The sequence below is a fragment of the Odocoileus virginianus genome, chromosome 5 (assembly GCF_023699985.2).
Source record: "Odocoileus virginianus isolate 20LAN1187 ecotype Illinois chromosome 5, Ovbor_1.2, whole genome shotgun sequence".
Lineage (NCBI taxonomy): Eukaryota > Metazoa > Chordata > Mammalia > Artiodactyla > Cervidae > Odocoileus > Odocoileus virginianus.
In genome coordinates, this window is record NC_069678.1 from 60,060,701 (window position 1) to 60,079,205 (window position 18,505).

At 36.1% G+C, this 18,505-nt stretch overlaps 2 protein-coding genes across 24 annotated transcripts in view; both read right to left on the minus strand.

The window, feature by feature from the left end:
• The window catches only part of DYNLT5 (dynein light chain Tctex-type family member 5), a 28,942-nt gene extending 22,894 nt beyond the window's left edge, over nt 1–6,048 (minus strand). The window contains exons 1-4 of one of the 3 annotated variants that reach the window (XM_020877764.2): nt 5,648–6,048; nt 5,231–5,281; nt 4,711–4,835; nt 3,928–4,049 (exon numbers count right to left, since the gene is read on the minus strand). In XM_020877764.2, coding sequence (XP_020733423.2) covers nt 3,928–4,046 — 119 coding nt within the window. In that variant the 5' untranslated portion in view covers nt 4,047–4,049; nt 4,711–4,835; nt 5,231–5,281; nt 5,648–6,048. The remainder of the gene's footprint in view (nt 1–3,927; nt 4,050–4,710; nt 4,836–5,230; nt 5,282–5,647) is intronic. The other 2 variants (XM_070467993.1, XM_020877763.2) reach the window with 2 other exon arrangements.
• Nucleotides 6,049–10,216: 4,168 nt separating this feature from the next.
• SGIP1 (SH3GL interacting endocytic adaptor 1) overlaps nt 10,217–18,505 on the minus strand; it is a 229,972-nt gene continuing 221,683 nt past the window's right edge. For all 21 annotated transcript variants that reach the window (XM_070467995.1, XM_070467999.1, XM_070467996.1 and 18 more), the window contains 4 exons: nt 18,025–18,227; nt 16,766–16,830; nt 16,011–16,175; nt 10,217–15,001 (listed from right to left, as the gene is read on the minus strand). In XM_070467995.1, the coding sequence (XP_070324096.1) occupies nt 14,979–15,001; nt 16,011–16,175; nt 16,766–16,830; nt 18,025–18,227 (456 nt within the window). In that variant the 3' untranslated portion in view covers nt 10,217–14,978. The remainder of the gene's footprint in view (nt 15,002–16,010; nt 16,176–16,765; nt 16,831–18,024; nt 18,228–18,505) is intronic.

Here is an 18,505-nt window from a genome sequence, read left to right on the forward strand (position 1 = left end):
GATCTATCAAAACTCTGGTTCATGACATCACGTAATTTTGGTTTGAGGCAAGAGACATACTCTTCAGCCTTCAACCTTAGGCCTGACCTACCAGTTAAACTATTGGCCTCACAGATAAATATCACGTCACATGCTCCTGGGAAAGTAACTTAACCTCAGGCCTCTAAGTCCATTTTACGGACACCAGAGCAGTACATCTGTTCAAGTACTCTTTGAAGGCTGCCAAAGCTTGCTTCCAAAAAGAAAGATGTCATTGTAAATACTCTTACCCATGGATGGGAAACAGAAGGTTCTGGTGAATGAATAGAAGAGTTTCATGAATGCAAGTTACACATAGATAACCAATTTTGAGAGAATGAGAATTTTTGACTATAAACAAAAGCCCATTTTACCACTTGTTAATTCTGTAGTGTTGGAACCTCAAACTCTCTAACCATTTGTTTCTTCATTTGTAAGAGGAAGATGATAATAGCATCTCTTTCATAGAAAGAGCACCATGCGTACTTAGTACTTATATGCATACTTAGTACTTAGTGGTACTTAAATGCATACTTAGTACTTAGTAGCAGCATACTTCAGCACATGCTTTATACTATTGAAATTAATCTATTCACCAGAAACTATAAAACTCCTAGAGGAGAACATAGGCAAAACACTCTCTGACATAAATCACAGCAGGATCCTCTATGACCCATATCCCAGAATATTAGAAACAAAAGCAAAAATAAACAAATGGGACCTAATGAAACTTAAAAGCTTTTGCACAACAAAGGAAACTATAAGCAAGGTGAAAAGACAGCCCTCAGATTGGGAGAAAATAATAGCAAATGAAGCAACAGACAAAGGATTAATCTCAAAGATATACAAGCAACTCCTCCAGCTCAATTCCAGAAAAATAAATGACCCAATCAATAAATGGGCCAAAGAACTAAACAGACATTTCTCCAAGGAAGACATACAGATGGCTAAAAAACACATGAAAAGGTGCTCAACATCACTCATTATCAGAGAAATGCAAACCAAAACCACAATGAGGTACCATTACATTCCAGTCAGGATGGCTGCTATCCAAAAGTCTACAAGCAATAAATGCTGGAGAGGATGTGGAGAAAAGGGAACCCTCTTACACTGTTGGCGGGAATGCAAACTAGTACAGCCGCTATGGAAAACAGTGTGGAGATTCCTTAAAAAACTGGAAATAGAACTGCCATAAGACCCAGCAATCCCACTTTTGGGCATACACACCAAGGAAACCAGATCTGAAAGAGACACATGCACCCCAACGTTCATCGCAGCACTGTTTTTATCATAGCCAGGACATGGAAGCAACCTAGATGCCCATCAGCAGATGAATGGATAAGGAAGCTGTGGTACATATACACCATGGAATATTACTCAGCCATTAAAAAGAATTCATTTGAATCAGTTCTAATGAGATGGATGAAACTGGAGCCCATTATACAGAGTGAAGTAAGCCAGAAAGATAAAGACCATTACAGTATACTAACACATATATATGGAATTTAGAAAGATGGTAACGATAACCCTATATGCAAAACAGAAAAAGAGACACAGATGTATAGAACAGACTTGTGGACTCTGGGAGAAGGCGAGGGTGGGATGTTTCAAGAGAACAGCATCAAAACATGTATATTATCTAGGGTGAAACAGATCACCAGCCCAGGTTGGATGCATGAGACAAGTGCTCGGGCCTGGTGCACTGGGAAGACCCAGAGGGATCGGGCGGAGAGGGAGGTGGGAGGGGGGATTGGGATGGGGAATACATGTAAAACCATGGCTGATTCTTGTCAATGTATGACAAAAACCACTACAATTAAAAAAAAAAATTAATCTATTCAAAAAACTGTTTTGCTATAACTTTCAAAGGAAAGGCATCTGCTTTTCCAAAAACCACTTCAAAACAATACTGCATTTGAAAGTCACTAAGCATTCAGAGTTTTTCTACTAGTTGTAGACCTATTTCATAAAGGAGAATCACCCGTACACCTGGTCCCCCGCAAGGATGAAGACCATGGGAAGTAAGAGGGAGTTAAAGTTGGGAGGTAGCCTCCTGAATGGCCTCTGCATTCAGGAGTGCTTGGAAGCTGTTCATTTGCTATTTAAGAAATAAAAAGCTCTATTAGAGGATCCAATCTGAATAATTTGTTTGAGAGTCCCAATTTCTGACCTTGAAATATATCCAAATAATGATCACTGAAATGTTTTTGTTAGTAAAATTTTTTTCCTACTGTGTTGCTAAAACTCTTTTTGTGTTCTTGTTAGCTTTTAATTTATATTTATACTTTATCAATAAAATAAGAAAAGTGAAACGTGAAAGTATTAGCTGCTTAGTCATGTCCAACTCTTTGCGACCCCATGGACTGTAGCCTGCCAGGCTCCTCTGTTCATGGGATTCTCCAGACAAACATACTGGAGTGGGTAGCCATTCCCTTCTCCAGGGGATCTTCCCAACCCAGGGCTTGAACCTGCATCTCCTGCATTGCTGGTGGATTCTTTACCATGATCTTTAATTCTCCAAATTGGGCCATGTTCTGACTCTACATGAATTTCTAATTGCTCTGAAGGGGAAGAAGTAAATGAAAATTATGCAAGTAGGGATGGTAGTTTAGTTTTTGGATGAGAATAGTGTATTTTAAATCACAGCACCAGGATATATGTCAGATTATTATTATAATATTTTCTTCTAAAAATTGAACTTAATCTAATAAGTATTTTAGAATAATTTTTAAAACTCTTACACAAATGTTAGAAATAGCAACCAAATTGACTTAGGATCAGATCCTGTAGAGGTTAATTATTCTCCCATCGTTACTTCTAATGTGTACTGAGGTTGCTATTCCTTTATATTTCCTATCTGTAAGAGAGAGAGATTGTATAATACTTGCAATTCACAAAATCCAGGGTTGAAAAGTGGAATTTTGAGTAAGTGCATTAGTACATTCTGAGAGCAGAACAATTTGGTTTCAGAATTTGAATGTGTCTCTTGCAGTTCTTCTGGCTTTGTTCCACCAGATACACCAGTTCCTGCTTTGCAATCATGGAAATGAATATGCTACATCTTTCAATCCCGTGGAAACTCTTAAGAAGGAAAGTCTATTATATAAATTATTTGACCCTTGCATTGGACAATTTGTTTGGTTTTCTTCCCAAGAGCAGTAAAAAAAAGAGTCTATGAAAGTATTAAAAATTAATTCATCTTTTTTAGGAGAGCAAATGCAATATGTAAGCAAGAGACAAAAAATGTATTTACTAGCCTTTGACCCGCTAATAATACTTTTGGGAAGAAAACAAGCAGAGACTTCTTACACAGTAACAAATTTAAAAAGTGGAAACAAACAAAAGTTCAGTAATTGGAAAATGGTTAGCTAACCCAGAATTTTAGGTTGACAAAAATATTATGCAACCATTTAAAAGGATATGGGCAAAGACTATGACAATACATTACAAAATTTGTTTAAAATAATGCTAAATGCATTGTATGTATATATAGAGAGATTATAAAAATGCAAAAATGATGTATTCATATAATATTGAGGAGTAGAATTAAGGAGACAATGGAAGAAGTAGCTTGTCAAACTGCATATGACATTCTTTTTAGTAGATGACTTTTTGGGATAGTCTCTGAAATTATAAAAATGCTGCTGTGTCAACTTATCACTTAAATTTTCTTGCTCTATTTCTTCTTTTTCTTGATGCATAACACAGTGATTCAATATTGTTATACATTTCAAAATGATCACCATGATATATCTAGTATTCTGTCTTTTAAAAAATATAGCCATGTACTTGCATGTTTTTCTCCCATTTTATGTCCCAAAGGAAATGCTTTTTTTTTTTCCTCCTGATAAATATCATGAACCTTTTTATTCAATAATTGAGTTTGTTAACGGATACTCAGTTACTCACTCTTTGGCACGCCCATGAGGTTCCTTCCGCCAGAACTCATGACTACTTAGAGAAGACACACTGCCCCTCTTCTTCAGCAAATGAGCGGTTCTGTCTTTAGCAATGTCTGACATCATCATAATCTATGGAGGAAAACTTTTGTAAGATATTGAACAAAAGATCTGAAAATACTTTAGTATAACACGAGACTTATTCTAAATAAAGTACATAGATGCTTTTTTTAAACCATTTTTGAATAGGGAAGTGGGGTTTCCTTAAGAGTGATATTTAGTATATATTGTTGTTCTGGTCAGTATAACTGGAAAAATGATAACTGATAACTTTTACTTATGCAATAGCATATTTAATTCACATAAGCAGATATTACACTGCAGCAAAAATACTTAACTGCAAAAGATGTTAAAGTTACTGAAAAAAGAGAGCCTTATGTACAAGAAAGATACTATCACACACCAGAAAACAATATTTTTATTGTCCCCTTTCAAATTTAATCTCAATGAAACTTGATAATTAATATTTGTTGTTTAAAAATTAAGATGAACTGCTTCTCCAAAGGGTATTCCCCACAGCCAAGCAACAGTGATTTACTTCATAAAGAGCAAACAGAAATTTTCACAAAGTAATTTATTGGAAAACCTACCTCTTTTCACTAATGCTCGTGAAAAAGCTGCTAGTAGGGATGGACTTCCCAGAACTTGGACTAGAATTCTACTGCCCTATTGTCTACACACACATAATCATAGACTGTGCTAAGCAATAAATTAAGACAGAAACAATCCCTACCTTCAAAAAGGTGGCAGTTGAAATGGGTAGAGCTGACAAGAATACAACCTAGAACCCCAGTGTAATCAGCATCAGGGTAGACAGAGGCAAAGGGTACTGACGGGTACGCAAACACAGCGGAGGTCCTGTGCGTTAGAGAGAGAGGCAGTGGGATGTGTGTGTGATTGTGGACCTGTGAGATTGTGTACACGGGTGTGAGCATCTCTGTGAGCGTGTGTCTCTGTGGGCATGTACTTGTTTGTGTATGAACACGAGTGTATCCCCATGATATGAGCCAGTGAGAGCATCTCTTTGTGTGTGCACCTGTGGGTATGATTATCTGTGTACCTGAGCGTGTGTTGCTGTGTCTGTGTGTGCACCTTTGTGTGTGACATGTCTGTGCACTGCATGTGTGTGCATTTGTGTGTAGGAGTCTGTCTGTGTACATGAGAGTGTCTGAGCGTGTGTACGTGTGGACAAGACATACTGAGCCTGTTTAAGAGGGTTGTTCGGGTTTCTTCTTAAAGTGACACACACATACCTGAGTCTGTTCACCTTTTTCCAAAGCTGCCGGGCAGGCCAGAATCCAGACCTAGAGGTCCCGAGAGGCAAAGGCTGCTGGTGTCTCCAAGCAGACCTCAGGTAGACTGCTCAGAACTCAAGTTGCTCCACAACCCAACCCGGCTGGCCAGCTCTGCACTGGGCATCACTCTAAAGCCCAGACAGGCAGGTGGGCAGGGAACCAAAGGCCAGGCAAGCTTTCCAGTTCTGAAAATTGGGGTCACTTTTCTCTAATTTCTGGGAGGGAGGAGGAATAAGGCATGGGGGAGAGAGGTCGTGGACAAGGCAGGCAGACCGTTTCTTAACACCGGGCCCTCCCTCCTTAGCTCCCCCGCCCTCGCACTTGTGCTTCGGTCTCTGCTGCTGCCCAGGCGCTCTGCGGAGAGGCCGCGCTTACCTGAGGCAGGGCTGGAGCTGGAGCTGCCGGCACGGCTCGGCCCGGGGCCTCCGAGACCGCAGGCTCCTCCACTGCAGGGCGCCTGGCAAGGCTCCCGCCTCCCAGGCTTCCTTTCTGCCCGCGCACTCCCGCACTCCCACTGGACTACGCGGCTTGTCTCCAAGGTGACCTTCCCAAACAGAGTCCTTGGCCCGCCCCAGGCAGGAACAGTGGTTGCCTGGTCCTCTAAGGCTGTAAGGGAGCCCCTCGTCACTGCCCGAGCGGGCTGTCCCGAGCCCGGCTGTGCCGTGGGGTGGCCGCGGGCTGCGGAGGAGCCGGTCATTCTATAGCGAGGGGGACATCGGGGACTCAAGAGGCAGGCCCGAGAGCCCTCATCACTTTCCTTTTGCAGATGTCGGGGACTGGGATAGGAAATGCCGCCGGTTCCTAGGACAGGAAATGCGAGGCACAGAGAGAAAGTAAAGCAGCCCCATCCCCTCCCCGGACCCCTGACCCCGCATCCCATTGTGTGGTTGATAATAGGAATAATTACATTTACCAGGTACTGGCAAACAGCTTTAGTTTTACCCAGTCGTCCCAACAACTCTTTCAAGAAAGGGTTGTTAGTTCTTTACAGATTTAGAGAATTGAGATTCTGAGATAATAAATAATATGCCCAAGACCCCTTGGAACTCACAGGCTTATCTTTCATGCATTACAAACTTTCATACTTTTCTACACTTTCCTTAACATCATCCTCCCCAGCCCTTAAAGTTTAAGCAGATTTGAAATGGAGGCTGTTTGGGATTGAGGACTTACCTGACACAAACACTGGACCCTTCTCCTTAATAACTATCCCCCTTATAACTGCAGAACCCCTCCCTCAGCACAAGGGGAAAACACCAGACCTTGAAGGGACCCTCACAAAGTGGGCAGTCATTGGAGACAGAAATAAGATGGTGCCTCTAAGCACCTAGCCTGGTGCAGGTCCTTTGATGAGTGCCCAGGGCAGCTAGAATTGCCTGTCAATCACAATACATCTGGATAAGGATAGAGCACATAAAGGTTAGGATAGTATTGGAGGAAGAGCAGTAACATTTTCGGGCCCATCTCAATTGCTATTCAGAGAAAAATAAGCCCAGGAGAGGATTGTGGCTATTCACTACGTAACTGTTGTTGTGGTTGTCTAGTCAACTCTCTGTGACTTTGACTGCAGCAGGCCAGGCTTCCCTGTCCTTCACTGTCTCCTAGAGTTTGCTCAAATTCACGTCCACTGAGTTGGTGATGCTATCTAACCACCTCATCCTCTGCCTCCCTATTCTGCTTTTGCCTTCAATCTTTGTAATAGGAATTGTTAAGTGACTGGTAAATATTATCTCATTTAATCTGTTCAATGGCCCCAGGATAAGGTGTTATTAACTTTATTTAAGGAAATGAAGAATCACTGAGTAACGTACTCAAGACTCTAGTTATAGAGCTAAGATTTGTCCAACTCTAAAGCCCCTTGCACTGTGCCCCCACTTCTGCCCACCATGTCCACCCTAAATAAGCAATGACTTTTCCAGAAACGTGGTAAAATTTTAAGAGGCTGGTAATAAAAGAGATTCACAACTCAATTTATTTTTGTTTTTCATTTATTTTCCAGAAAAATTACATTGAAATAACAATTTACTGAGATATTTGATTTTGTTCTCACATATAATTAAACTTTGTCCTGAAATGGGAACCCTAGGTGCAGTAATGTGCCATGATAAATAATTGCATATTCAGAATTTTGTGAAATGGGTGATTGGGAAAATTATGAAGGAAAAAAACATTTGTAAAAATCATTATTTACAAAAAATGATACCCATGTTTTTTTCTAATGTATAAGGCAAGTAACATTAAAATGTTCTCATGATTATCTTCAAGAAGTCAGTATTACACATTCATATCACCATGGCTCATCAGAGAGCTTTGGGCAGTTCTGTGAAGGAACAAACCCATGATTCTTTTGCTGGTTTTTTCTTGAGCACAGCACAGAAGCAATAGAGATTTCATCACAGACAAAGCAGTTACGGCTATGAGAATAAAGTATTCTCTGTTGAATTACACATGTAGGAAAAAGAGCCAGTCATCAACATTTTAACTGATTTTCAAAGTATTTTGAGTATTTTAGCCCACAATTCTTTTTGTAAATGTTTTATGCTCAAGGTATTTTGTGAAAATATTTACTCCATCCAAGGTCAAAAAGACATTGTCTACTTTTGCTACAGATATTGTGGAGATCTTTAAATAAAAGCTACCACCAACTCAAAGTATACACTAATAGCATTTTCCCAAAGAAAGACAGCTGACTGAATTTTATTACTTTTAGAAATACAGCTAAATTTTTCTGAGATTCTTTTCCTAGTTTCTCTTACTGTTAAAAGTACAAAAATGCCTTACATTGCCACTTAGCAGGCACAAAAATAAAATTTGACTATTTTAGATCTTCTCCTATGCAAAGTGAAAAAAAAATCCTTTGTATATTGAAATCCAGTACTCTTCAAACAGTTTTAAAAGCCAGCTCTTCAAATAACTGCTTGACCTGTAGTGAAGCCCTGCTTATAGATGACAGCTACATATCATACCAACACTGGGCTTTTTCATGAAAAATTATTCAGCAGCAATGTTCCAACTCCCTTAGACTGAGAGAGAGGCAGACACAAGGAGGGAGATGAAGCAGAGGTCAGTCTCTCTCATGCATATCCATTAAGAAAGCAAAAATGAAATACTGACCTGCAAAATCACAACTATAAAAATTATCATCGTATCACCTCATAAGGACAAGAAAAAACCTGACATTGGACCCTGGGACAGTGATCCCAGTGCTAGTCATTTTTTGTATCATTTAAAATATTTCAAAGTGGAGATGTATGAAAAATACTAAAGTTTTTTTTTCCAAAAGAAAAGGTCAGCGAAGTAATAAACAAGTGAACAAGTAAGATGGAATTAATATTTGCATGATATAGTCATTCAATGGAATGTTTAAAAATGATAAATGGCTGATAATCCATCATGCTGATTCACACACTTTGAATTAAAAATTGAATTGTATTTAGAGAAATGTAAAGTGATTCAGCTTTACTCTTTTCTCTCTGATAACAGACAGTTTACCCAGGAATTTTTAAAGAAACTTTGTCATTAAAACAACTGATTTGCAAAACAGAGCAAAGCAAAAAGTACTATGTAATGCTCTGCTTGTAACAGAATGTAGGAGTCTTGCAAAATCTATGCTAAATAGCACATTTTCCTTGGGTTTAACTGAAATGTTTTTCATATAATTTCTAACAAGCTTATATAAAAACGCTGTGAGCATCAATTCATCATGATTCAATTTCTTAAAGCATTTAGATAAAGTATTACCAAGGATTGTTCACAAGTATTAATTACCCTCTATAAAGAATCTGGACCATCTCCAACAGATTGCAGCATGATGTGATACCCATAGGTGCAGATCTTAAAAATAGTACTTAAAAAAATTAGTGAAACAATTTTACTGTTTCGAATGTTTTAGGTGATAAAAGTCACTAAGACATACTAATGAACTTTAAAGTAGATACTAATTCATTTAAAGTGGCATAAATTTTCCTTAGGGTTAAAACAAAAAACCAGAAGCATCTTTTTCAAAGCATTCCTGGTTATATTATTTGAAGTTGCTGAAAGATATGTAAAACAAAACTTTTCTAAAGTTTCTTCAAGATGTGTTTAGAAAAAAGTGTTTTCCTGATTCAAAACTTTCTTAAGCTTCATTAAAGCACTAACATTAATTAACAACGTCCAAGGAGTGAGGTCTGTGGTCTAGGAACATTTATTCTCAGACCACAATGAACACTTGCCAGAAGCAGCAGTGTTGAACATGATTTGGGAAATACCAGAATACGGTGAATGAAGTAAAATTACCCTTTCCTTATTGTTATTATTTTTACCAGTTAAGGGACACATAAAGTTTGCTTTTCTCTGAAACATCTTTTGTTATAAGGTTAAAGATGTACTTAGAATGGACAATGTACTACCTTAGAGATAAAGGAGATAATTAGAAATACTGTAAATCAAAGGAAAAATAACTTTAGAAGTCGAACTTAGAGAATAAGCTGTTATCCCTGTGGTGAATGTCAACAAACAGGGAGGTGACATTCTCTCCTAGGAATACTCATTTTGGATAAAAATCAGATATTAAACATGAGCAACTGTAAGAGGTCTGACCAATGTTAGTCAACAAACCCTAACATTTGACATTCTTTCAAAAAGGATGTTTAGTATTCAATTATGTATTTAAAATGCAGTTCTTGCCTATAGCAGATGACAGAATATCAAAGAAATAGAAATGCTAGTGGGTTTTGTTGTTTGTTTTTATATTTAGGGACTTAAACATTGCATTCCTATCTCATTTTTCCTCCATGCATTCAATGGACAAAAAGTAATATAATGGTAGTCATGTTTGATTCACTAATGAGCAAATGGCATTTAACTACTGTTTGCCAAATGAAAAAAAAAGAAAAAGAAAGGAGTGGGAAAACAAAAAAAAGCCTCAAGAGAGAAGCACACACATTAAAGGAGGTGGGATGGTTCACCAGAACAGTCTCTTTAATCAGTGTAACAAAGACTGATTTTTTCATTAACATCAACAATTTAATTTGACTCATTTTAAGGAAATAGCATGTTGACTTTACATTAACTTTTAAAGAAGTATTTAGAGATAATCCTAGTTTTGATATCATAAAAAATTATGCTTCCATTTTTAAAAAATCCTGATCAGAAAATTATGTAGCAAAAAGAATATATTTGGATTGAATGAGATTTTGCTCAAATGCATCATCTTTTAGAGAAAACGAAGAAGGAAAAAACCCCCAACAAACCATAAACTCATCTCCTTAGTACATTTTACTGTATTACTCAACTTTAATTGACAGACTGTGATAATTTTGAGAAAAAAAATGAAAAACAAAAATGATTGGTGCAGCTCTCTTGGAATTACACTAGTCCATGCTGATAAAGCATTGCTCAAAGGCCTACAAAGTAAATAGTGTTAACTCACAAGTTAGAGGTCTGTGTCCCCGGCAGGAAAGGAGACATTTTATCTGGATTTCATGACAGCTTGCACCCTCCCTACTTCTTTTAATCGTTGACAACATAGACAAAAGGACAGAAAAATGAAAATGAGAGAATGCATGTTAGGCCACTTTGAGACAAAATAAAAGAACGCTAAAAAAAAGGGGATGTTTTCCTACACAAATCTCTCTACCTCTTGGTTTTCTTTCAAGCCTGGAGGAAGCTAAATAGACTGAATGGGGAAAAAAAAAACATGCTCAATAGAAAAATGGTATTCAAGTAATAATTGAATGTCTAAAATCTTCTGCAATGTCAGAACTAAGAAGTATTTGAGAGATCTACTAGGGCAGTGATTCTCAAATTTGGGGTGCTTGTCAAAGTACATATTCTTAAACTCCACCCCTACAGATTTATTTATTCAGTATAAATTTATTGATGCCCACTATCTTCTAAGCTCTGGGGTTATAGTGATACCTTAGTCAAAACCATTGCCCTTGTTAAATAAATGATAAAACAAGTGGTTCACATATCATGCTTTGAGAAATATTCTTTCCCAACAATTTTGCTTTGGGAATTATCCTTATTTTGGTATTAATTTTTCATAGCCTCCTTTACCTGGGTAGTCAAATGAAATATGTATAGTAAAATAAAACAGAAGAGTTCATTTCCTGGAATGAATAAGTAAAACAGGTCAATTGCTCCCATTGTTGTCAAAATAACTGGGTTGCTTCCAGCTGCTATGTCACTTTGGGCAAATTATTAATCTAAGACTCAATGTCACCATTTGTAAAATACTAATTAAAAAGAGTATGTACCATTTGGGGGTTGATATAAAGATTAAGTGAGCTAACATCCATCAAGAGAATATCAATTTTTATTGTATATCAAGTACTGTGATTGTAAAGCCCCCAAAGGTGGATCTCTCTTAGTCAAGTAGAACCATGGAACATCTGAGGTGGGAGATTTAGAGATCACAGTTGTGTTACTATGGTGTTTAAACAGTGCTCTGGAGAGCCAGATTTAAATTGCTGGAAGAACTCCTTTATTGTTTTTAGTTATTTTGCTAAAATGAATTCATGTGCAATTTCAGTAGAAAAAAGTAACTGTTAAGAAAAGTTTGGAAACCACTGGCAATCCCAATGCCTCATTCTAAAGCTGAGAAATTTAAAAGGGCTGTGATTTTCTAAGGTCATATAACAGAGTTAGTGGTAGAGCTGATATAGTTACCAGACTTCTTTGAAATGAATGTTTGGAAATGGAAATATGAGTAATTGTGGCCTCACTTTGCAGATTGACACTGACTAAAAATTCATAAAAACAAAACAATTGTAATTTGACTTTCTGGAGGGAATGGTTCCTCTGTATTCACTTGAAACCATTTGAAATGTAGACATTCTTTCTTTACAGGTGAAATGCATTTCCAAATACTATACAGTGAATTTTCATTTTGACTGTAAGTGTAGAGAAGAATAGAGCTTTAAAAACAATTTAAAATTAAATTGTTTGGAACTATATGTTCCAATTATGATAAAATTCAGACTAATGCTTAACAGAAATTTATTTTTTAAAATAACGTGAAAAATATGAAATTTATTTAAAAAACACATTTTCCATGTTGCAAAATAAAACATTCATATTTTCTATCTTGTTAGAGCAGAATCTTTTTAATCATAACACTTAGGAAATGGTGTCCTGGCTAATGAGAAATCTTTTTCTTTTAACGTTTGGTATTAAAAATCTGAACATGTACTAGCACATTTTGTTTTAGGAATTGATAATGAACCTGACCTAATGTTTCTTTTATACTTTCACTGTCTAGGATCATTTTTCCTAACACTAATTCTTTATTGTATAGTACTATGGATACAAGAATAACAGGAGATTATAAACTACAAGGTTAAAAAAAACCCACCAAAATCTAAATCCCTGATATGAATTTATTGTGTTGTTATTTGACCTATTTTCCAAAAGAAGAAGGGATATATTCTCTACTAAGGTCCTTGTTATTCAATAATAATAATAATATTTCAAAATTAATTAATAATTTTGAAATCATTGACTTTTATTCTGTTTCATAGGACCAATTATGGAATCATAGGATATCTTCATAGTTTCAAATTTGGTATCTAGAGACATTTGAATAATGTTAGAGATTAATTTAATCTGTTTTAAATTACATTTTATAATATAAACAAAAGTATTCTATGAAAAGGAAAATCTTGTGTTTAATTACTAATTCTCTCTAGAATGGTTTAAAATAAAATATAATGAGCAAGACATGAGAACCAATAATATTTACATATTTTTAATATGCTTTGTGTTAATATTTAATATGTTTTCTCATGGATTAATATCTTAAAAACACATTTTTATATTCATATGCTGGATAATTCTCAATTTTCTGCTACTTACTCTCCATTGGTTCCAGTGTTTGAAATTTCCCCATGTTTTATGGGATTTAAAAGTTTTCATTTTCTATTTTTATTTAAAAATAAAACTGAATATCTTTAAAGTGACTAAGTAACTATATTAGTTACTTGTTCAAAAAACTTCAACATCAGACTGCTTGGGGAGCCAATCGAGAATTTGTTTGCACAGCAAGACTTCTTCTTAGGTAAAACAGATCATTTTGAACAGTCTCTTGGTAGCAAGCACTGATTGAGGAGTACAAATATTAATTTAAAAAATTCCACTATAAACAATTGCCAGTCACAATTTCATTTTAAAAGTAAGCTTACAAAATTTAATTTGATTCTAAAATTTTAAGGGGCTAGAGTTCTTTGTCAAATATGAATGATGTAAATAAAATTTAGCAACTAATGATAAACATAACAACTTAATAATTATAGTTATTTAATAGTATAACCTAGAACAGGAATGAGTTTATGTTAAAATAGGTTCTATGACTTAAAGAAAGATTCATGTTTTCAGATTGTAATGGAGGAAGGTTTTGCTGGGACTCCTGAAGAAGAACTTCTTCATCCTGAATTCCCATATTGAGGCCAGACTGAATAATTACAGTTTTTATTATACCTTGCAACAATGAAATCATAACATACATTTTTGATCTCTCTTTTTGATTCCCTAAGAACGGCAAAGATTTATAGTTACATACAATGAATCTTATCCAAAAGGAAATTTATTGCACAATAATGTGGTTAGAATTTCATTTATAAAGCTTATTTTTTCCTTCCCATATAATATAAATGATGATTAAAATTCTACTTCTGGATTTCAATAGGGGACTGAAATCTTTTTTTTTTTTGTTTTTTTTAGAGTTAGTGTTTTGATTCCTGTGGGTAATGAGGAAGATGCTTGGTACAATTCTCCATGCTGGATGGGAGGGTCTCTGTCTAGAGATATTGTGCAAAAGTTGTTGACCAGTTCAATCATGGAAATTCTTGAAATTTTAAAACCACAATTTTGGTTTTAGTCTGATTATTCAGTAGTCCCCATATCTGGTAATCTGTGGAAGGGAGGGGAGTAGTTAAGATTTCAACATCTTCTTTATTCTTGTTTATAATTTCATATACTTAAACTTTAAATATGAATTGCTTTCCCTTTTTACACAAGTTATAAAAATAAGAGGCCCTGTTTACACAGTTTGCATTTTTATGAAATTTGCAGTTTGAAAAAAAAGCTTTTTAAAAAGTGGCAATTAATGCTTTTCTTTGAATATGCTGTAACTTTAGAATTTTTTTTTGTTTTCTGAAATAGTTTCTGAATTTAATCCACTAAACATTTGAAGATAGAATTTTTATTAAGCACTAGAGTAAAACATACTAAGGACTGAAGAAAAGGAAATTTTTTTCCTGGTTCTGCATAATTTTCTTTGTGCATGGCACCCCCTTTATGACAGCTAACAATATTATATTTAAATTTTATATATTGACAAAATGCAATCTACCTCTGTAAGCATTGTGCCATTCAACAGTACTACTATTAAATTTACATACCACAGTTTAAATTACATCCATTTCAGGAATGGTAAAATGCTAAAACTCAAGTATCTAACCGCCTTACTGGAATGAGTACAATTTACAAATACAATAATTACATTTTAAAACCATTAACAATATTACACCTAGAAGTAAATACTGTAGGACTGGTCATCATGGTATCATGTGAGGGAAATCATTGCTGAAAGTCACTGACATTTCCAGCAGATATATCCCAAGTGCAGATTTTTGGTTTGTTTTCATCAAACCAAAATTAAAACCTGTTTCTTATACAATAGTTCTCCATTATATGAATCTCCAAATCCTTGCATAAGATTTTATTAGTTATCTGCCAAGTATTTTCCTGAAAAATAAAACAACATATCAACAGGTTATCTGCTAGCTCCATAATATGGTTATTATGTGGGTAACATTTTATTCTTCCTGCCTTAAAGCTAAGTATTATATACTCAAGGGGTATAACACTAATATAAAACATATAAAGTGTTTAAAGTTTTCAGTTTTCTAGACCAACGTGTTGCCTTTTCACATTTCCACATATGAACACTTTGCAGAGGTTTGGGTTTTGTCCAGAATAGGTTGGAAGATTTGTTCCTGGATGTGAGAATCCAACTTCTTATAGTAGGAGTAATCATATAATTACTTTTCAATGTGGGCCATTTTTGAGAGTGAAAGGGGCTAATTGATAATTATATCAATACTGCAACCATAAAAATCTGGAAGTATCCCAGCAAATCCTTGACAAAAAAATCACCTTAATATTGGGGAATCCCTACCAATAAATTCTCATGAGACCCCCTAAAGGAGTCTCATGACCATATTTCCGCTCAAGGTAACTGGTTCTGATCTTTGGCCTAGACTTTTTTAAGTTGTTATTAAAATGAAAGATGGATACTCTTAGATCTCAGCTGAGCCTGAGTCTAAAATCTATGAAGATCTGCTGAATAAAAAGCATTTTCAGGTAAGAGACCAAACAGCATTTATCTTGCTTGTCAGTCTAACAAAATGGCATTTATCTTGTTTGTCAATATAACATAGTAGAATTTATATCATTAACCTCAGTGTACACACATATATAATGGGAATGACAGGTCAGTCCCATGTAAGAACTGGCCAGAGCCATGATAAGTAGGCAGGGCCATCCATCCTAATTTCTGATTTCCCCAGTTTATTGCCCTATTTTTACTTCATTTAACAATTGGTTTGCTTTCTGATTGCAATGGGAAATGGGGGTTGGGAGTGGAGAAGAAGAGGAGGAAGACGATCAGAAAATCATAACATATTCCTTCTTAAGGAAGAATAGCTAAGGCAATATTGTTGTTTGCAAATGAGCACACAAGATACCCACTTACCTGCGGCAAACCTTTTCTTGATGAGTGAAAATCTGTACCCTGCTCCAACAAGTTCAATGTCACAGCCAGAAAGAGTGCTTCCTTCACTTGTAAACTGCACAACCAATGGCGAAGGTTTGCTTGGGCCTTCAGATAACTGAAATCTTGCCAATAAAGAACCTACCCCTACAAAAAGAGTATTATTGATAACAGTTTAAAAGGTAACATTCAACACAACATTCTGGATATAATTTTGGAAATTGTATTCAAGGTTAAAATGCAAAATCAATCTTACTAGAACATAGTATATGTATATTTCAGGGACAAAACAGTGGTGAATAATATTTATCATGAAATATTTTTCATGACTTTTAAAATACACCAATAAAAATGTAATTCAGCCAAATGGTACTTCAAAATTTGGAAGCATGATACTTGGCAATGTATTTCCAGCTTATGATTAATATCCAAGGAAAGTAAAAAATATCTAAACTATCAGAGTGTGAGATCTGATACAGAATGAAAACATGTTCCATTAGAAGGTCTCTGCTTCATGTATGGTCTGTTTGATGTGGGGTGTTCGGTGGAAAAGAGGTAACAGAGGATTCATTGAAGAACTATTTTCTCTTATTGGTAAAAATAATAATACACAACAAAATTAACTGAAATACTTTGATTTCTTTTAGCGCTAAAGATACTTTGATTAATAGTTTTCTAATATCTGACAGTTATTTAAGTTTTATATATTAAATAAAATAAGCCTGTGATTACATTACCTCCATTTTCTGACTTCTGAGAAATATCAGGAATCTTCCACAATATTCTTTGTTGGTCAGCATTCCTAAAAATAAAATAGGTAAAAGACTTCTGCATATGTAAGGGTTTTTGTTTAATGGATGTCATATTTTTCCAAAGTGTTAATTAATAAAAATGATCTTAAAAATTTTAGCTACAATTTAAGCATTATCTATATATCCATCTATCATCCCTCCTCTTCCCCTCCCTCCTCTTCCCCTCCCTCCTTCCATCTATCCATTTTTCCATCTACCCATCCTTTCACTCATCCATCCATCTATCCACAAATCCTCTGCTTTTTCTTTCTTTACTGTCACAACACTGTCAGAGAGATAAATGTTTAGAGGGCAGTGTGGTTAAAAAAAATTTAACACATCTACTGAAAAAATAGAAGGGAAGTGTTAGTTGATCAATTAATTAAGGTAATTTAAATTGAAGCTGTTACATGGTTGACATTCTTTTTTTCTAATGTTCTACTTTTTACTTCTAACAAGCATATGGAGTCACTGTAATATTTTTCCTTAGGAGAATAGGCTCTATTTATAGCCATTATTGATACTGGGTGTCTATTCTTTTCCTGTTCCTATACCTTCTCTAGTGTACCTTTTAATAATACAGAGACTGCAAAATGAAACTCAGACTCCCTTGTAATTAGGGTAGATGCAGACTAAGGTCCACCAATTACATGCACTAATTAAGATTTGGAGGAAAGAAGGAGGGCAGAGGCCATTTTCTTGATGCCTTTTGGGCTGTTTTCTGCTAGTCAGCAGCCTGAGATGATGTGGGGAATCTTCATAAACAGCGCTCCAGTCCAGTCTCAGTTTTGTAGTTGTAGAGAAGTAGTTTAGGCAGTGCCAGGAGGAGCTTTCTTATCCTTGGATTCTCATGAGGGTGGTGGATTCTCGAATTCAACGGCTCCACTGACAGCCTTCTGCTTTCTCTCCTTCCTGGTTGAAGCAGAGGTAGCAACTGCCCTGGTGGGTCAGTTCTGCAGTGTCCTGGGAAATATTCTTGGAGATGCAGTCTAAACCTTGTTCTTCTTTTTGTGTATGAACAAAATCCCTGTGTTAAATCATTTTGTGCTTGAAATAGCTACAGCAGTTTCTGTTTTCTGCCCTGAACCCTGACACCCAGGCCTACTGTGGTCTCTTCCTATAGGAAACACAATGCTAAAATGTCTGTCAAGCCTTTGCCAGAAGGAGCCCTTTGGTGAAGAGGAAGGGGGCTGGTAGCTCCTTACCAGACTGCTGGTGGGAGCACCGCCTGGAGCTTGGTTACCCCTCCATCCACGGGGACCAAGAACTGCACGTTGTTGAGGGCCACGGCGGTTGTCATTGCATCTGTATTGTATTTGTAATCTATGCGCAGGTCGGTGCTTGCTGGTTCACATCGCCAGTTCACTGCCAAGTTCAGAGGCGTGGACTGAATGCCCTGGGCCGACACCTTGCCAAAGACAGAAAAGAGAACATTTAAGGCTTGACGATTAATCTGAAACAAAACCAGAAGCTATGATTATGTCTTATGGGAATATTCGTAGATATCAAAAGATCCTTGTGCCACTCACAGATGAGCAGTCGGTAAAAAAAATGTCACCATGATGGGTGAGTGAGATTTGGATGCTTCAGGTAAAAAGTTATAGATTAAAAACATAAAATCAATGATTAAAATCTCGATAGCACTTTAGAGTTTACAATTCATTTTATGTCACTTAGGCAGATGGT